Source organism: Anolis sagrei, chromosome 5 (genome assembly GCF_037176765.1).
Source record: "Anolis sagrei isolate rAnoSag1 chromosome 5, rAnoSag1.mat, whole genome shotgun sequence".
Taxonomy (NCBI): domain Eukaryota; kingdom Metazoa; phylum Chordata; class Lepidosauria; order Squamata; family Dactyloidae; genus Anolis; species Anolis sagrei.
The window spans coordinates 24,542,376-24,562,775 of NC_090025.1; the positions used below are offsets into that span (position 1 = coordinate 24,542,376).

The 20,400-nt window shown below is 44.5% G+C and overlaps 1 protein-coding gene across 1 annotated transcript; it reads left to right on the forward strand.

The window, feature by feature from the left end:
* The first annotated feature begins 434 nt into the window (after positions 1–434).
* On the forward strand, positions 435–19,951 carry LOC132765352 (uncharacterized). Its single transcript, XM_067468385.1, has 6 exons — positions 435–534; positions 2,013–2,489; positions 5,649–5,792; positions 6,230–6,286; positions 10,263–10,353; positions 19,495–19,951. Exons 1-6 carry the CDS (start codon positions 435–437, stop codon positions 19,700–19,702), a joined length of 1,077 nt encoding a protein of 358 aa, XP_067324486.1. The 3' UTR covers positions 19,703–19,951.
* Positions 19,952–20,400: the final 449 nt, after the last annotated feature.

A 20,400-nucleotide genomic window follows, 5' to 3' on the forward strand; every position in this document is an offset into this window, starting at 1 on the left:
CCTGCACGGGGAGACATACACCTATCACCTATCTATGTCACTGCAGCTATGTCTCCAATGCTTTACCACCAGGCATGTAGCCGGGAGGGGGGGACTTATGGGACTTCACCCCCCCCCCCCAAATTCTCATGGTGGTTTGCGAAAAGGCCTTACTGGTGCATTATTTAAACTGTTCCCAGTCATATCATGATCTGATCGCCATACTCAATATATCGCATATGCATGGGGATATTGGGGTAACAATACAAAAGGTTTGCTAGGGTAGACCCTCTTTCACTCAGACTCAGCCCCCCCCCCCCGAAACTCAGGCCCCCCCGACCCCCCCTGAAAAAAACTCACCCCCCCCCCCCCCCGAATCGAAATCCTGGCTACGGGCCTGTTTACCACAAAACACACCTTGTAAAAACCATTTCTGTGTTGTTGGAGAGTGGGAGATGATTGGTGGGACACTCAGTTATTTTCCAGTAACTGTGCATGCTGTGAAGGCATTTATGAAAGCCTTTGGCATCCTTGGGTGTTGTTCAGCACATCCAGGTATAGGCCTTGAGTACTATTTTGGGAGAAAAGTAAAACAATCAATAATTCAAGCCAAGATTCCAATTCCTGCTCAGCCATGGAAACCCACTGGGCATGTGACCCTGGGCAAGTCATACTCTCTCAGGCTCTGAGGAAAGTGAAAGGCAAACCTCCTCTGAACAAATATTGCCAAGAAAACCCATGAACTGAAGTCATCCAACATCAACATCATAATTTACAACAACAGTTTGACAAGTTTTCTATTTAATTTGGGGTGTCTGAGTGTTTGGAAGTGTCCCTGATAGTGTTGAAAAACGGGACTGGAGGAGGCATGGATAGAACCAATGTATTCATCTTGATGGGGATATTGATCCTATAGGCACCACTGTATCCTACAGAGATTATTTCATTTTATTTAGGTATCCTTAGCGAACTAGAAATCATTGGGGTCAGGGTGTGCACTCGTCCAATGACCTTTGACTTATTTGTGGGTCGTATCAAAACCTATAATTCTGGTTCCAAAACTTCCCTTTGACTACATGAGTATATAGGACTAGCGGTCCCCTGCCACGCATTGCTGTGGCCCAGTCTGTTGATCTGGAAAATAAAGTAATGAGAAAGTGTTGGTTTCTAATATGTGTAATGTCTTTATGCTTGTGGGTAAACAGTATTTCTTGCTGTTTCTTTGTCAGTGTTGATGTGGAGATTGTCTGGTTTGCCCACCCTGGAACATGCAACATATCATAGTCCTTCTTTAAGGGTCTCTTTCAAATCTATGATACTATATCTGTGTGTGTGCAAATCATATATATCGATCTATCTCTATGGCTGGATGGCTCTTTGTCAGGAGGACTGTGATTACGTTTTCTTGCCCTGATGAAAGGAGTTGGATTGGATGGCTTTAAGTATTTTCTGTTGGTCATGAGGGTTCAGTGTGGGAAGTTTGCCCCAATTCTGTAATTTGTGGGGTTCATTCAGAATGGTCTTTGATTGGAGGTGAACTATAAATCCCAGTAACTACAGCTCCCAAATGTCAAGGTCTATTTTCCCCAAACTCCATCTGTGTTCATATTTGGGCATATTGAGTGCTTGTGCCAAGTTTGGTCCAGATCCATCATTGTTTGAGTCCACAGTGCTCTCTGGATGTAGGTGAACTACAACTCCCAAACCTTCTAGCTTTTTCTGTTGGTCATGGGAGTCCTGTGTGCCAAGTTTGGTTCAATTCCATCATTGATGGAGTTCAGAATGGTCTTTGATTGTAGGTGAACTATAAATCCCAGCAACTACAACTCTCAAATGACAAAATCATAATGTTTTGAGTGATGGTCACTCCTTGTGTTGTGAGACGTTTAGTTGCCAAATTTGGTGTGATTATGTTCATTGGTTCTTTTGTTTTTAAGGTACTCATTACGCACAGAGCATTTTTATATACATACACATGTTTTGTATACAAATTGCAGACACGTTACACATTGTTGTTGTCTTATTCCCCGCAGCATCGGGAGGAGAGAGTTTCCTCATCAAAAATGCCCGTCTGGGGAAGTGCATCCACGTCTTCCCTCACGCGGTGGACCAAGTGGGCCTTTCCGAATGCAAGCCCCATTCGTTCCACCATCAGTGGGGCTGGGATCTGGCCAGGCGGGCCGTGGTCAGCCTCGCAACCAAGCAATGCCTGTCCGTCTCCCACTTGGAAGAGTTTGCCTTGGCACAGCTGGGGGTCTGTGGAGGAGAGGGGCCACCCCAGGACTGGACCTGCAGCCAAAAGGGACACCTCACCCTCCAAGGCTCTGGCCTCCACCTCACCACCAAACCTGGCGGGCACAAGGCCTTCCTGGCCAAAGAGAAGGACAAGTTCAGCAGGTGGAAGACGCTCACCGACGAGATCATCTGTGCTGTGGAGCCAGCGGTGACGGATCTTGGATTTGGAGATCCAGTGGAGGAGTCCCTAGACCCCCTGGACGGGGTCCCGGAAAGTATATTTCCATTTTAATCATATAGAATCATAGAAGATACCCCAAGGACCATCCAATCCAAGACCCTTCTGTCATACAGGAAGACCCAATCCAAACACCCCTAACAAATGGCCATCCAGCCTCTGCTTAAAAACCTCCAGAGATGGAAACACCATCAGACTCCCAGTCAGTAGCATATCCCACTGTTAAACAGCATTTACTGACACAAGGTTCTTCCTAATGTTGAAGTAGAATCTCTCTTCTTGCAGTTTGAACCCATTGATCCATTGTGTCCGAGTTTCTAGTGCACAGAACACAAGCTAGCTCCCTCCTCAATGTGACCTCACAGAATCATAGGGTTGGAAAAGACTACAAAGAACCTCCAATCCAACCCCTTTCAGACATATAGGAACATGCAATTCAAGCACCTGCAATAGAGAAGGAGACTCCATCGGACTTAGAGGAAATATATCCCACTGGCACACAGCACTTGCTGTCAGGAGGTTCTTCCTAATGAAGAAAATACTCTAGAACTAGGACTTCCCTCAATCTAGACCAGCGTTTCTCAACCTGGGAGTCAGGACCCCTGGGGGGTCATAAGGGGATGTCAGAGGGGTCACCAAAGACCATCAAAAAACAGAGTATCTTCTGTGTATTGTCGAAGGCTTTCATGGCCGGAATCACTGGGTTGTTGTAGGTTTTTTCGGGCTATATGGCCATGGTCTAGAGGCATTCTCTCCTGACATTTCCCTTGCATCTATGGCAAGCATCCATCACTACCTCTGAGGATGCTTGCCATAGATACAGGTGAAACGTTTAGGAGAGAATGCCTCTAGACCATGGCCATATAACCCGAAAAAACCTACAACAACCCAGAGTATTTTCTGTTGGTCGTGGGGGTTGTGTGTGGGAAGTTTGGCCCAATTCTACCATTGGTGGGGTTCACAATGCTCTGATTGTGGGTGAACTATAAATCCCAGCAACTACAACTCCATATGTCAAGGTCTATTTCCCCCAAACTCCACCAGTGTGCACATTTGGGCATATTGAGTATTTGGTCCTGAACCATCATTGTTTGAGTCCACAGTGTTCTCTGGATGTTGGTGAACTACAACTCCCAAACTCAAGTTCAATGCTCACCAAACCCCATGACCAACAGAAAATACTGGAAGGGTTTGGTGGGCATTGAACTTGAGTTCTATGTGCCAAGTTTGGTTCTATTCCATCCTTGGTGGAGTTCAGAATGCTCTTTGATTGTAGGTGAACTAGAAATCCCAGCAACTACAACTTCCAAATGTCCAGGTCTATTTCCCCCAAACTCTACCAGTGTTCACATTTGGGCATATTGAGTATTTGGTCCTGAACCATCATTGTTTGGGTACACAGTGTTCTCTGGATGTTGGTGAACTACAATTCCCAAACTCAAGTTCAATGCCCAACAAACCCCATGACCAACAGAAAATACTGGAAGGGTTTGGTGGGCGTTGAACTTGAGTTCTGTGTGCCAAGTTTGGTTCTATTCCATCGTTGGTGGAGTTCAGAATGCTCTTTGATTGTAGGTGAACTATAAATCCCAGTAACTACAACTCCCAAATGACAAAATCCACCCCCCCCTCCCCAACCCCACCAGTATTCAAATTTGGACATATCAAGTATTTGTGCCAAATTTGGTTCAGTAAATGAAAATACATCCTGCATATCAGATATTTACATTATGATTCATAACAGGAGCAAAATTACAGATATGAAGTAGCAATGAAAATAATTTTATGGTTGGGAGTCACCACAACATGGGGAACTGTATTAAGGGGTCGCGGCTCTAGGAAGGTTAAGAAACACTGATCTGGAAACTACTCTCATATGGAAACAGCCTAGAATTGCATTGACTTTTTGAGCTGTTGTGTCACACTCTTGACTCATGTTCAGCTTATGGTCTATTAGATCCATTTTGCATGGACTGTTTCCAAGCCAGGTGTCACCCATCCTATATGTTTCTCCCAGGCCATTTACAATACAGATTACACCAGAAGACAATACAATCTTCATATCTGCAGGGGATACGTTGCCAGATTTCTCATTGCTTTGCGAACCCACAGATAATAACAATCCCTTTTGCAATGAAGGACATGAGGCTTTAGAATTCCATGGCTAGATGGAGTCACACTGGAGAACCTAGAAAATATATACAAAGGGCACACAAATTAAACCCCAGGTAAGGAACCCATGGATATGGTAGTTGTGCTGTCGCATGCTGGGCCTGTGCATCAGACTGTAGACAGGATATAAATTCTGTGTGCCCAACGGGACGCCGGGGCTGCCTCAGATTAAAGGCCCTTGGATTTCCTTAAAACAGAGTCTTTAGATTGCTTAAAGGTTCAACAAAGTTCTTTATTAATGAAAACAAACAGGTACTTTAAGGCTTTCTTAACAGTCTATTGTCTCTCTCTCTCAATCTTGTCCACGGGGAACAACTATCTTCACAACTGTAATTTAACTAATGGGGAAATCCTTAACTTTTAATCTGGGCGGTCTGTCTTTGCCTCTGTTGGCGTGGAGCCCCTGCAGCCAGTACCTGGCTTCCACGAGTGACCCTTACCAAGCAGAGCTTTGTAGACTTCTAGGGGAAAAGGAGTTCAGATTTCAGTGATGGCTGACTTCATTAATAAAGAAGTCCTTCAGCAAAGGACTGTAAGGCTGTATGATCCTCGGCCAAGCTGTGGGCTGTATAACCCCGGCCAAGCTGTGGGCTGTATATCTCCCCAGCCAAGCCGTAGAAGACGAAGCTTTCTACAGGAGCTCTTGGTATTATGTCCTGCGTGGAAAGCTTCTCTGTGTGGACTGAACCCAAACTGGCTCCTATTCCCTTCAAAACCCAAAAAGGGGGCGGGACCAGGGAACCTAACTATAATTGACAGGTGGCTTGCCCTATGATTGCAGCCAAAAAAGCCACCTATCTGCAGAGTCCCTGAAACTTAGGACTACAACAAACATTCAATGCAAAGCAAACAAAACTGGAACTCCTGGTACAGTTGTACCTGCACAGTAGTTGTACTGCATAGTTAAACCAGCCAGAATGGCCACGTCATTTCTCTACTTAGATGTTCACTGAGGCACTGATCCCTGCAGCTTTCATATCCAGAAGAAATGTTGATGACCACCTCTTGGCATCTTTTTTCCTAGGTAAATCTACAGCTTCTTTTGAGCTTCGCATGACCTTTCCCGTCAAGGCCACCACTGTCCCTCTGGCCACCATTTGGGAAGATTTATCTAACACCACCAGCACTTTTCCAAAAAATGAAGATGGGGGCTTTGCAGAAGATCAAGGTGAGTATTGCAAACAGAGCTGTAACCAAAGCAGCAGAAGGAGAACTTTACGGGCCAAGGAGTACTGCCAATATTTAGACAGAGATGAACCAAACTCCCAGTTTGTGTTAAACAATTTAATTAAATCAGCACTTACTTTCTGGCTGTCTCAGTCCCGCCACTTTCGATTGCGAAAGTGGCGGCACTGAGAGCAGGTCCCCGCCAGAACATCTTAACAGCCTTGATGGTTCATAGGGGAGAATACATTTATAATATACTATTATTATATTTGTTTATACTTTGTTTACTTCTCCTAAACAAGATTATTAAATGATACCAAAAGGAACTCAATTTTGAAACCCAGGGGCATGAGTGCCAACAAAGATTGTTCAAACAGAGATACCTTCTTTTGCTCCATGTCATTTCATCTCATTCTCCATATTTTATTTCTTCACCAGAAAGATACACCCACCACAAAAAGCATCCAAAGAAAGCTACAGGCTCCCGACATCCAGGTAGGGTGGAATCCAGAAAAGACGTGGGAAACAGAATGGATACTCAAGGCAAACAAATATTTCTGGAATTCACTACCAGAGAATATGGTGATGGTTATTGGTGTAGGTGAAAGGCATTGAAACAGCACCAGATCGTGTCTGATCTCGGAAGCTAAGCGGGGCCAGCCCTGGTTAGGGCCTGGATGAGAAATTGCCAATGAATGCCAGGCACTCCTAGGCTATCTTTCAGAGGAAGGAACTGGAAAAACCTCCTCTGAGTCTTCCTTGCTTCCAAAAAGCCTATGAAATACCTCAGGTTGTTATGAATAACTTTCCCACATTGGAAAAGAGTAACCCACTTCGGGCACCAATTATGTCATGTGTGACTTTTCAATAACTTTCAAGCATAGGTTCTTTTTATTGCAATTTCCAGTGTGAGGGTATATCATATTACAGAAAACATTTAGACATACAGACATACAGGTTCTATGCAACTACATCGGATTTACAATTACATGGCTAACAAACAGGCAAAGGGGAATTACATTTTCACTCAACATTCACACACATGTGCATGCATTCATCCTCATGCACCCAAATATTTTCCCTCCTTGGAGAAGCACCTGTTAGGCCAGACCCTGATTTCCTGCAGCCTGCCAGCGCATAGTTCCATAACACCAAAACTTCAAAACACCGAAAGGCCAAAATTTCTTCCCTTAGTGCAATGCCAAGGGCCAGATCTCAGTTTCCCATACAGCAGAATCTGACTCCCTGCACAAAATCTAAGACTCTAGAACAGTTCTCAACCTGGGGTGCCCAGATGTTTTTGGCCTACAACTCCCAGAAATCCCAGCCAGTCTACCAGCTGTTAGGACTTCTGGGAGTTGAAGGCCAAAAACATCTGGGGACCCCAGGTTGAGAACCACTGCTCTAGAAGCACTTCTTCCTCTTCCCTTGAAAAAGAAGCCCCAAAGTGACCAGACTGCTCCCATGCAAATCTGCCACTCTCCATAAGTGCACTATCTCCTTCCCATGGAGCAGATAATAGCGGGTGGAACAGACTCCACAGGTCTGCCACATTTTGACCATTATTACATTGGATCTTTTATATGAATATTCTGCTGATGTAGTTCCAAAGTTGTAAATTAATGATAGATGTTTTCCATCCTGGATCCATCTCAGTTTCCTGGCCAGATGTTGCTCTCTTCTTGATTGGTGTTGACAAACACAAGACTTGTGTTGACTTCCTTCTTAACATTGTAAACATTTCTGTTATCACTGTCCCAATTCTTACCAGAGTTTACTTTTCAGCTCTTATTAGCAACTTTTAATAACAGTCCAGCAAGCAGGTAGTTAGTCATTGCAGGCAGAGGCGGCCCTAGGTAATTTTCAATGGTTAGCAAACAGTATTTGGTGCCCCCACCACCACCACCAACCAATCACTGATATATATTTTCTGTTCGTCATGGGAGTTCTGTGTGCCATATTTGGTTCAGTTCCATCATTGGTGGAGTTCAAAATGCTCTTTGATTGTAGGTGAACTATACATCCCAGTAACTACAACTCGCATATGTCAAGGTCTATTTTCCCCCAAGAGCGCCCCTGGGCAAAATCAACTATACTGCAAATGCTTACTTTGCATAATGGTTTGAGCCGCCCCTGATTGCAGGCCTTAATATTATACTGGTGTCTCCAGAATTATTAGTTCCATCCATACATCATTCCACTCTTCCATTCATTCCCACACATCATATTAAATCCACATTTATAAAATCTGCACATTAATCTTTTGTGACAGGGTTACCATAAATTGACAGGGGATTTGAAGGTATACCTAAGGACAATGCTGCCCTACAGATATTCTTTGATGGCATTCTCCATCCTTCATCATTATTGGCTGTACTGCCTAAGTATATAGGGAGTTGCAATACTAAAATATTATCTGAATTCTGTTATGATTCCCACAAACTGGCACACATATTTCTAGGAGTAATTTCCATCGGACTGAATGGGCCATACATCTGAGTAGATATGTAAATGCCTTGATTGCAAGAGAATTGATTACAAGCCCAGATAATGTCAGCATCTTGTTGTTTGTCCTTCATATCTCTCAGCTTCCAGCTGTCATGACTAATAACACCATGTAACACATTTTTTGTTACTGGATTATAAATGTCATTTCTTAATTGGTTCTATCATAAAAACATGGGGAAAATTTATTAAACCGCAAAAACATTCTGCACCACATTTTGCTCTAGTTTTTTTCAGAGTCTCAACCACTTTAACGTACTTTATGGCAGTCTGTCACATTGCCAATGCTCTGCCAATATTTAGGCAGAGATGAACCAAACTCCTAGTTTGTGTTAAACAATTTAATTAAATCAGCTCTTATTTCTGGCTGTTTTAATAGTCCAAAACATAAAACATAAAGATAGCACTCAGCCACAGAATATAAAACAAAACTGTCAGCAAACACTATTGCAGGTTCAAGATAACACCATAGTCAAAGGTCCAGTCCAGTGGTCAAATGCCGAGAGTTCAAGGGATCAATAGTCTATACCAGTGTTTCTCAACCTGGGGGTCGGGACCCCTAAGGGGGTCGCGAGGGGGTGTCAGAGGGGTCGCCAAAGACCATAGGAAAACACAGTATTTTCTAATGGTCATGGGGATTCCATGTGGGAAGTTTGAGCCAATTCTATCATTGGTGGAGTTCACAATGTTATTTGATTGTAATGAACTATAAATCCCAGCAACTACAACTCCCAAATTACAAAATCAATCCTCCCCCAACCCCACATGGCATGCATCACCAGCAAACCCCCAACCCCACTAGCATTCAAATTTGGGTGTATTGGGTATTTGCGCCCAGTTTGGTCCAGTGAATGAAAATGCATCCTGTATATCAGATATTTACATTATGTATTGTCGAAGGCTTTCATGGCTGGAATCCTCTGAGGATGTTTGCCATAGATGCAGGCGAAACGTCAGGAGAAATGCCTCTAGAACATGGCCCTGTAGCCCGAAAAAACCCACAAGAACCTATTTACATTATGATTTATAACAGTAGTAAAATTACTGTTATGAAGTAGCAATGAAAACAATATTATGGTTGGGGGTCACCACAACATGAGGGACTGTATTAAGGGGTCACGGCATTAGGAAGGTTGAGAACCATTGGTCTATACCATAGTCAGAAGCCAGTCCAGAGATTCAAGTTTCCAGGGTTCCAAAGGTTCAGGAGACAGGTCAGGATACCGAAAATCCAGAAACCTGGGGAAAAACCAGCAGCATCTACCACCAAAATAACACAAATACTTTTTCTCCCTAAGATCAGTCCCAAGGCTAGCTCATTATATCCAGAAACACTCAGCTGCAACCCATCTCTTGCATACCTCCACCCTTAATTGCTTTCACCCCTGAACTCTTACTTACAGATTACTCAACCCTTTAGAACTAAGACTTACATTAACCCTTCCTTCACCAACTGCTAGGCCTGCCACCACCAACCACCATCAACTGCAGAACATGATACATGACACAGCCACAAAAACAAAGTTTCTGGAGTAGTACAACTACTTTCAAAGTAAGCACTGCACAATCAAACAGGAAATAACACTTTCAAACCAGGAACAGATTTTTTAAAGAATTGTTACACAGTGTAATCATTAATATATTTCTCCCCTTCTTGAATTTGTGTTGTGGTTTTCAAAGCCACCTGGGTTGGTGCCAGCCACCATATGTCATAGCAGTGAGTTCCACAGTTTAATTATAGAATGCACAAAAAGTCCTTATTGATCATTCCAAATTTGCTAGCTATCACTGGGATGCAAATAGCTAGATATTGACATGTCTGTAAAGACATTGGGCTGCAGAATGCACTTTGGGGCAGTGAAGCAAGGCTTTTGATGGAGGGAAACTGCTTAGATCAAGGAGTTGAAGGAAATAGAAGCAGTTGAAGAGGGAAAAATGGGCTGAAATATACAATTCTGTTTTTCAGGTACCAACTGGAAGATAGTCATGCTTGTCCTCAGTCCAGTGGCTTTTATCCTGGGATTGGTCATTCTCCTGCTCAACATCCACTACAACAGGTAAGTGGACTTGATGCAGTATTAACGTAAATAGAACGCCATCAGGGAGGGAAACTAGACAGCCTAATACAGTGTTGCTCAACCTTCCCAATGCCATGACCCCTTGATATAGTTCCCCATGTGGTGGTGACCCCAAACCATAAAATTATTTTCGTTGCTACTGTTATGAATCGTAATGTAAATATCTGATATGCAGGATGTATTTTCATTCACTGGACCAAATTTGGCACAAATTTCCGATATGCCCAAATTTGAATACTAGTGGGGTTGGGGGGCAATGATTTTTTCATTAGGGAGTTGTAGTTGCTGGAATATATAGTTCACCTATAATCAAAGAGTATTCTGAACTCCAACAATGATGGAATTGAACCAATCTTGGCACACAGAACTCCCCTGACCAACAGAAAATACTGGAAGGTTTGGTGGGCATTGACCTTAAGTTTGGGAGTTGTAGTTCACCTCCATCCAGAGACTCAAGCTAGGATGGATCTGGACCAAACTTGGCACGAATACTCAATATGCCCAAATGTGGACACTGGTGGAGTGGGGAAAATGTGGACATTGGGGAAAATAACATTTGAGGAGTGTCATTTCTGGGATTTATAGTTCACCTACAATCAAAGAGCATTCTGAACCCCACCAACGATAGAATTGGGCCAAACTTCCCACACAGAACCCCCATGACCAACAAAAAATACTGTGTTTTCTGATGGTCTTTGGCGACCCCTCTGACACCCCCTCATGACCCCCTCAAGGGTCCCGACCCCCAGGTTGAGAAACACTGTCCTAATGGAATACTATTTATGGGAAGCTCCTGCGCATTCTTTGTCTGGAATTGCTCCCAAGGCACCACTCACGACCAGAAGTACAGTTGTTTTCTTTTCCCCAAAGTGACCAAATCTCATAGTGTTGTAGATCAGCCTGAGGCTGATGGGTTCACTGATTATTTAGAGAGGATTGTGGGATTTCCTGGAGCATGAAGTGATGAAGGTTCAAGTCAGGGAAATGATGGTTCTCTCTATGAGAAACCTGACTCTGAAAGTGCAGGGTTTCAAGGTCAGTCAGAGGAGTCAGAAACTGCAACATTAGACAAGGAGTAGAGGAAAGAGCTAAGTAATATGGAAGGCTCCCAGGGAAAAACACCTGGAGCTATAGAGATCAACAAAAGTCTTTGTTTACAGATCAGAGCAGAAAATAGGCAGCATCGGTCAGCGCGATTACATGGGAAAGTTGTGAAAAATATTCATGGGAAATGGAATGATTTCATGGGTGTCTATTAACTAGCAAATTGTTTTCCTAAGGATTAGTTCAGGCAATGTAGCATTCTAGTGAGAAGCTAGGCCTGAGTTCTCTGTTTCTTGTTTCAATTCAAGCTTTTGTTTTGGATTTAAGTATCCTGGAAGTTTTCTATGATCCTTGTTTTTGTATTCTTTATTATTATTAATTATTATTATCATTATTATTATTATACTTTATTTGTACCCTGCTAGCATCTCCCGAAGGACTCGATGCGGCTTACAAAGGCCAAGGCCTCAACAACACAATAGCATAGCAATACAATTCAAAGCAAATCAAAAACATTAAAGCAATAACAGTAAAAACAACAAAACAATGCAGCATAACACAATAAAAACAGGGCCAGGCCAAGTAATGGGTACAGATTAAAAAGTGCTGGTGTGACAGGTGATCAATTGGATTTCAAGGAAGTACAGTGTGCAGAGAATCTTAAAGTTCTGATAAAGTACTTCTGGGACTCTAATAAAGTGCTTACTGGAGTTTTCCTATTCTGGGAAGGCACATCAGAATAGCCAGGTCTTCAAGTTCTTCCTAAAGACTGCCAACGTGGGTGTTAGTCTAATGTCTTTGGGGAGGGTGTTCCAAAGTCGGGGGGCAACCACAGAGAAGGCCCTGTCCCTCGTCCCCACCAAATGCGCCTGAGACGCAGGTGGGATCGCGAGCAGGGCCTCTCCAGATGAACGAAGGGAGCGCGTGGGTTCATAAACGGAGATGCGATCATGCAGGTAGGCAGGTCCCAAACCGTTTAGGCCTTTGTAGATAAGCACCTGCACCTTGAATTGGGTTCGGTAGTTAAACGGCAGCCAGTGGAGCTCCTTGAACAGGAGGGTTAACCTCTCTCTGTAAGGAGCGCCAGTTAACATCCTGGCCGTTGAACCAGTTGGAATTTCCGAGCCGTTTTCAAGGGCAGCCCCACATAGAGCGCATTACAGTAATCCAATCTAGAGGTGACCAAGGCATGGACCACCTCGGCCAAATCAACCTTTGCGAGGTATGGTCGCAGCCGGCACACGAGTCTTAGTTGTGCAAAAGCCCTCCCGGACACTGCCGACACCTGAGCCTCAAGCGTAAGTGATGAATCCAAGAGGACCTCCGAGCTGCGGACCTGTAACTTCAGGGGGAGTGTAACCCCGTCCAGCACAGGTTGCCATCCTATACCCCGATCCAGTTTACCATTGACCAGGAGGACCTCTGTCTTGTCGGGATTGATTTTCAGCTTGTTCTTCCTCATCCAGATAGCCACAGTGGCCAGACACTCGTCCAGCACTCGAAGGGCCTCCTTGGAATTAGGTGGAAATGAGTAGTAGAGTTGTGTGTCATCTGCATAGGGTACAAAGTGATTAAGGTTCAAGTCAGGGAAATGATGGTTCTTTCTGTGAGAAACCTGACTTGGAGGATAGTCCAGGGCTTCAAGGTCAGCTAGAGGAGCCAGAAACTGCAACATTAGACAAGGAGTAGAGCAAAGAGCTCAGTGATATAGAAGGCTCCCAGGGAAAAACACCTGGAGCTACAGAGATCAACAAAAGTCTTTGTTTACAGAGCAGAGCAGAAAATAGGCAGCGTCGGTCAGCGTGATTACATGGGAAAGTTGTGGAAAATATTAATGAGAAATGGAATGAGTTCATGGGTGTCTATTAAATAGCAAATTGTTTTCCTAAGGATTAGTTCAGGCAACGTAGCGTTCGAGTGAGAAGCTAGGCCCGAGTTCTCTGTTTCTTGTTTCAATTCAAGCTTTTGTTTTGGATTTAAATATCCTGGAAGTTTTCTATGATCCTTGTTTTTGTATTCTTGCTCAAGTATACCTTTTTTCTTGTGGACTGAAGCTGTACTTGTGATTTTTTGTCTATTCCTGGACTGTGTACCTTTGGATCTGTATGATACATTTGGAATACTGTTTTCACTGTTTGGTTGTCACTGTTGTTGCTAAACCTTTTTTTGGATTATACATCTTTTTTCTTTAGTCCTGATTTTGCTTATACTTTTTATGTTTTTTAAAACTGCTTGCTTATATTCTGAATTCTTGTGTGATGTTGTGGTCAGGTGTTTCCAGGCAACATATAGCTTTCCAAAGAAGGGAATCCCAGAGCTTTGGGCAGCCACTGAGGTCCCTTCAACACTGTCATATAAAGTCCAGATTATTTGTTTTGAACTGGATTATAAGGAAGTCTAGGCTCATATAATTCTGGGGTGTTGTGTGAATTTGGGGCTGTGTGGCCAATGTGTTCTAGCATCATTTTCTCCTGATGTTTCGCCTGCATATGTGGCTAGTAACCTCAGAGGATCTGATGATACTCCTTTTCCAAGGATGCTCTGCTAATATTAGCAATTATTAAATATTATTAATAATCATATCTTTTATATTATTCATATATAGTAATTATTAATTCGAGGAGCCCCCGGTGGCACAGTGGGTGAAAGCACTGAGCTGCTGAACTTGTTGACTGAAAGGTCAAAAGGTTCAAATCCGGGGAGCAGCGTGAGCACCCACTGTTAGCCCCAGCTTCTGCCAACCTAGCAGTTCGAAAACATGCAAATGTGAGTAGATCAATAGGTACTGCTCCGGCAGGAGGGTAACGGGGCTCCTTGCAGCGATGCCGGCCACATTACCTTGGAGGTGTCTATGGACAACGCCGGCTCTTCAACTTAGAAATGGAGATGAGCACCACACCCCAGAGTCGGACACGACTGGACTTAATATCAGGGGGAAACCTTTACCTATCTAATTATTAATTATTAATATTATTAATATATATATATATATATATATATATATATATATATATATATGTGATATTAATTCAGTTTTAATGTTTGTATATTTGCAGATTTTAAACAGTATTGATATGGGTTGTTGTAGTTTTTTTCGGGCTATATGGCCATGGTCTAGAGCAGTGGTTCTCAACGTATTGTCGAAAGCTTTCATGGCTGGAATCACTAGGTTCTTGTAGGTTTTTTCAGGCTATAGGGCCATGTTCTAGAGGCATTTCTCCTGACGTTTCGCCTGCATCTATGGCAAGCATGCTCAGAGGTAGTGAGGTCTGTTGGAAATAGGAAAATGGGTTTATATATCTGTGGAATGGCTGGGGTGGGGCAAAGAGCTCTCTGCTGAAGCTAGGTGTGAATGTTTCAGCTGACCACCTTCATTAGCATTTGAAGGCCTGGCTGAGCCTGGGAAGATCCCCTGTTGAGAGGTGTTAAGATGTGCCTGGTTGTTTCCTCTCTGCTGTTTTGTTGTTGTAATTTTAGAGTTTTTTAATACTGGTAGCCAGATTTTGTTCATTTTCATGGTCTCCTCCTTTCTGTGGTTCTCAACGTTCCTAATACCACGATACCCTTAATACAGTTCCTCATGTTGTGGTGACCCCCAGCCATTAAATTATTTTCATTGCAATTTCATAATTGTAATTTTGCTCCTGTTATGAATCGTTAGGGAAATATTTGATATGTAGGATGTATTCTCACTCACTGGACCAAATTCGGCACAAATACCCAATATGCCCAAATTTGAATACTGGTGGGGTTGGGATGGGATGATTGATTTTGTCATTTGGGAGTTGTAGTTGCTGGGATTTATAGTTCACCTATATTCAAAGAGGATTCTGAACTCTACCAACGGTGGAATTGGACCAAACTTGGCACACAGATCTCCCATGGCCAACAGAAAATACTGGAAGGGTTTGGTGGGCGTTGACCTTGAGTTTTGGAGTTGTAGTTCACCTACATCCAGAGAGCATTCTGAACTCCACCAATGATGGAATTGAACCAAACCTGGCACTCCAATGACAAATAGAGAATATTGGAAGGTTTTGATGGGCATTGACCTTGAGTTTGGGAGTTGTAGTTCAAATACATCCAGAGAGCATTGTGGACTCAAACAATGATGGATCTGAACCAAACTTGGCACAAATACCCCATATGTCCAAATATGAACACAGATGGAGTTTGGAGGAAATAGACCTTGACATTTGGACATTGCAGTTGCTGGGATTTATAGTTCACCTACAACCAAAGAGCATTCTGAAGCCCACCAACGATAGAATTAGGCCAAACTTCCCACATAGAACTCCCATGACCAACAGAAAATACTGTCTGCGGTGGTCTTTGGTGACCCCTCTGACACCCCCTCACGACCCCTCTAGGGGTCCCGACCCCCAGGTTGAGAACCACTGGTCTAGAGGCATTCTCTCCTGACGTTTCGCCTGCATCTATGGCAAGCATCCTCAGAGGTAGTGAGGTCTGTTGGAACGAGGAAAAATGGGTTTATATATCTGTGGAATGACCAGGGTGGGACAAAGGACTCTTGTCTGCTGGAGCTGGGTGTGAATGTTTCAACTGACCACCTTGATTAGCATATGACCACCTTGATTAGCAACCTTGATATGACCACCTTGATGACCAACTGACCACCTTGATTAGCAGTTTCCAGCGAGCTTAAAGCAAGCTATTATAAAACCGCTGTTGAAGAAACCATCACTGGATCCCACTCAATTTGACAACTATCGGCCAGTTTCCAATCTCCCCTACTTGGGCAAAGTCATGGAACGTGTGGTGGCAACACAACTCCAGGGGTTTCTGGTAGACACTGATTATCTTGATCCGGCACAGTCTGGCTTTAGGCCGGGACATGGAACTGAGACAGCCCTGGTCGCCTTGGTAGATGATCTGCGCAGGGAACTAGACAGGGGGAGTGTGTCCCTGTTGGTTCTGCTGGACCTCTCAGCGGCCTTCGATACCGTCGATCACGGTATCCTTCTGGGCCGCCTCATGGACATGGGGCTCGGAGGCACTGCTTTGCGGTGGCTCCGATCCTTCCTTGAGGGACGGACCCAGAAGGTGTTATTGGGTGACACCTGTTCGGCCCCACAACCGTTGTTGTGTGGAGTCCCACAGGGTTCAATCCTGTCCCCGATGTTATTTAACATCTACATGAAGCCGTTGGGAGAGATCATTCGGAGTTTCGGACTAAGATGCTATCTCTATGCAGATGACGTCCAAATCTGTCACTCCTTCTCACCTGTCACCAAGGAGGCTGTCCAGACCTTGAACCGGTGTTTAGCCGCTGTGTCGGACTGGATGAGAGCTAACAAATTGAAATTGAATCCAGACAAGACAGAGGTCCTACTGGTCAGTCGGAAGGCCGAACAGGGTATAGGGTTACAGCCTGTGTTAGACGGGGTTACACTCCCCCTGAAGACACAGGTTCGCAGCTTGGGAGTGATCCTGGACTCACCGCTGAGCCTGGAACCCCAGGTCTCAGCGGTGGCCGGGAGAGCTTTCGCACAATTAAAACTTGTGCGCCAGCTGCGCCCGTACCTTGGGAAGTCGGATCTGGCCACGGTGGTCCACGCTCTTGTCACATCCCGGCTGGATTACTGCAACGCACTCTACGTGGGGTTGCCATTAAAGACTGCTCGGAAACTACAACTAGTCCAGCGAGAAGCAGCCAGGTTGCTCACCGGAGCGACGTACAGGGAGCACACCACCCCCCTGTTACGTCAGCTCCACTGGCTGCCAATCCAATTCCGAGCAGAATTTAAAGTGCTGGTCTTGACCTATAAAACCCTATACGGTTCCGGCCCAGTGTATTTGTCCGAACGGATCTCCCTCTACATCCCACCTCGAAGTTTAAGATCTTCTGGGGAGGCCCTGCTCTCGACCCCGCCAGTCTCTCAAGCGAGGCTGGCGGGGACGAGGAGCAGGGCCTTCTCAGTGGCGGCCCCCCGCCTGTGGAACTCACTCCCTGGGGAGATTAGATCGGCGACCTCCCTCCTAACATTTAGGAAAAAACTAAAGACCTGGATGTGGGACCAAGCTTTTGGTCACTCTGACAATTAAATCAAGGACCTGGGAATAGACAAGACAAACGGAATAGAACGGACTTATGGACTCTGATATATGGACCCTGACATGAGATTGTTTTAGGTTTTAGGATTTTATTATGTACTGATGTTTTAATTTAAGTGTTGAATTGTTATTTTTTGTATTACTTGTTATGTGTTCGGGCATCTAATTGTGCCCTCCCCTGTAAGCCGCCCTGAGTCCCCCCCGGGGTGAGAAGGGCGGGGTATAAGTGAATGAAATAAATAAATAAATAATAAATAATGGCCCGACAGTGCCTGGAGCAAACTTTTGTTGAGAGGTGATACGCTTTTAATGTAAGCTGCTTGAAATCTCCTTGTGGAGAGAAAAAGCTGGAGTATAAACATAAACAGGAGCCCCCGGGGGCGCAGTGGGTTAAAGCACTGAGCTGCTGAGCTTGTTGATCGAAAGATCGCAGGTTCGATTCCGGGGAGCGGCATGAGCTTCCGCTGTCAGCCCTAGCTTCTGCCAACCTAGCAGTTCGAAAACATGCAAATGTGAGTAGATCAATAGGTACCGCTCCGGCGGTAAGGTAACGGCGCTCCATGCAGCCATGCCACATGACCTTGGAGGTGTCTACGGACAACGCTGGCTCTTCGGCTTAGAAATGGAGATGAGCACCACACCCCAGAGTCAGACACGACTGGATTTAATATCAGGGGAAAACCTTTACCTACCTAATTTATATATATATGATATTAAATTCAGTTTTAATGTTTGTATATTTGCAGATTTTAAATAGTATTGATATGGGTTGTTGTAGGTTTTTTGGGCTATATGGCCATGGTCTAGAGGCATTCTCTCCTGACGTTTCGCCTGCATCTATGGCAAGCATCCTCAGAGGTAGTGAGGTCTGTTGGAACGAGGAAAAAGGGTTTATATATCTGTGGAATGACCAGGGTGGGACAAAGGACTTTTGCCTGCTGGAGCTAGGTGTGAATGTTTCAACTGACCACCTTGATTAGCATATAATGGCCTGACAGTGCCTGGAGCAATCTTTTGTTGAGAGGTGATACACTTATAATGTAAGTTGCTTGGAGTCTCCTTGTGGAGAGAAAAAGCTGGAGTATAAACATAACAGGAGCCCCCGGGGGCGCAGTGGGTTAAAGCACTGAGCTTGTTGATCGAAAGATCGCAGGTTCGATTCCGGGGAGCGGCATAAGCTTCCGCTGTCAGCCCTAGCTTCTGCCAACCTAGCAGTTCGAAAACATGCAAATGTGAGTAGATCAATAGGTACCGCTCCGGCGGTAAGGTAACGGCGCTCCATGCAGTCATGCCGGCCACATGACCTTGGAGGTGTCTACGGACAACGCTGGCTCTTCGGCTTAGAAATGGAGATGAGCACCACACCCCAGAGTCAGACACGACTGGATTTAATATCAGGGGAAAACCTTTACCCACCTAATTTTTATATATATGATATTAAATTCAGTTTTAATGTTTGTATATTTGCATATTTTAAATAGTATTGATATGGGTTGTTGTAGGTTTTTTTCGGGCTATATGGCCATGGTCTAGAGGCATTCTCTCCTGACGTTTCGCCTGCATCTATGGCAAGCATCCTCAGAGGTAGTGAGGTCTGTTGGAACTAGGAAAAAGGGTTTATATATCTGTGGAATGACCACAAAGGGGACAAAGGGCTCGTGTCTGTTGGAGCTAGGTGTGAATGTTTGAACTGACCACGTTGATTAGCATATAATGGCCTGACAGTGCCTGGAGCAAACTTTTGTTGAGAAGTGATATGCTTTTAATGTAAGCTGCTTGGAGACTCCTTGTGGAGAGAAAAAGCTGGAGTATAAACATAACAACAACAGCAACAACAGGAAATCTTTCACACAGATCAGGAGTTTGGGCTGATTAATCTATGCCTTGGTGTCATCAAACGCATATGTTTCAATGTGCAAATGCTCATGTACCATACTGGGTAACCTCATTCTGGATTTCAGAGCACATCACCTTGAAAATGTCTTTTTATTCCCACTTTAGGAAGAAGAAGAGGATGCTGTCTGTTCTGAAGAGCTGTCAGGTGAGGCAGGAGGAGGGCCTGTCCTTACCTGGGACACCTGCCTCCAGCCCTAAGGTGAAGGTGGCCCCAGCGTCCCCTTCTCCGCTGAAACACGGGGAGATTCTGATCGAATGGAAAGACGGGACCATCACCCCTCTCTTTGACAGCACCAGCGAGCAGAGATGCTAAATGGGACTTGAGCTGAAGACGTTGCTGCTAAGAAGAGCTCATTTGCACAGGATGCCTTGTTCCTGCCTTAATTTAGAGCTGGCACGGGTCAGCTTGGGCCCTCCCTCCAGGTGTTTTGGACTTCAACTCCCACAATTCCTAACAGCCGCTCTCAACTATGCTTTACCACCTGGCTATCACTAACCAAATGCCTTCATTCAAATGCTGCTTGTGTTAAAACAAATAAAATACTCAGTGTGGATAATACAACTGTTTCTCAGACTGGCCATTGCAAATTTACATAGACCACTTCAATAAAGGTTTGCATTTGTAGAATCATAGAATCATAGAATCATAGAATCAAAGAGTTGGAAGAGACCTCCTGGGCCATCCAGTCCAACCCCATTCTGCCAAGAAGCAGGAATATTGCATTCAAATCACCCCTGACAAATGGCCATCCAGCCTCTGCTTAAAAGCTTCCAAAGAAGGAGCCTCCACCACACTCCGGGGCAGAGAGTTCCACTGCTGAACGGCTCTCACAGTCAGGAAGTTCTTCCTCATGTTCAGATGGAAACTCCTCTCTTGTAGTTTGAAGCCATTGCTCCATTGCGTCCTAGTCTCCAGGGAAGCAGAAAACAAGCTTGCTCCCTCCTCCCTGTGGCTTCCTCTCACATATTTATACATGGCTATCATATCTCCTCTCAGCCTTCTCTTCTTCA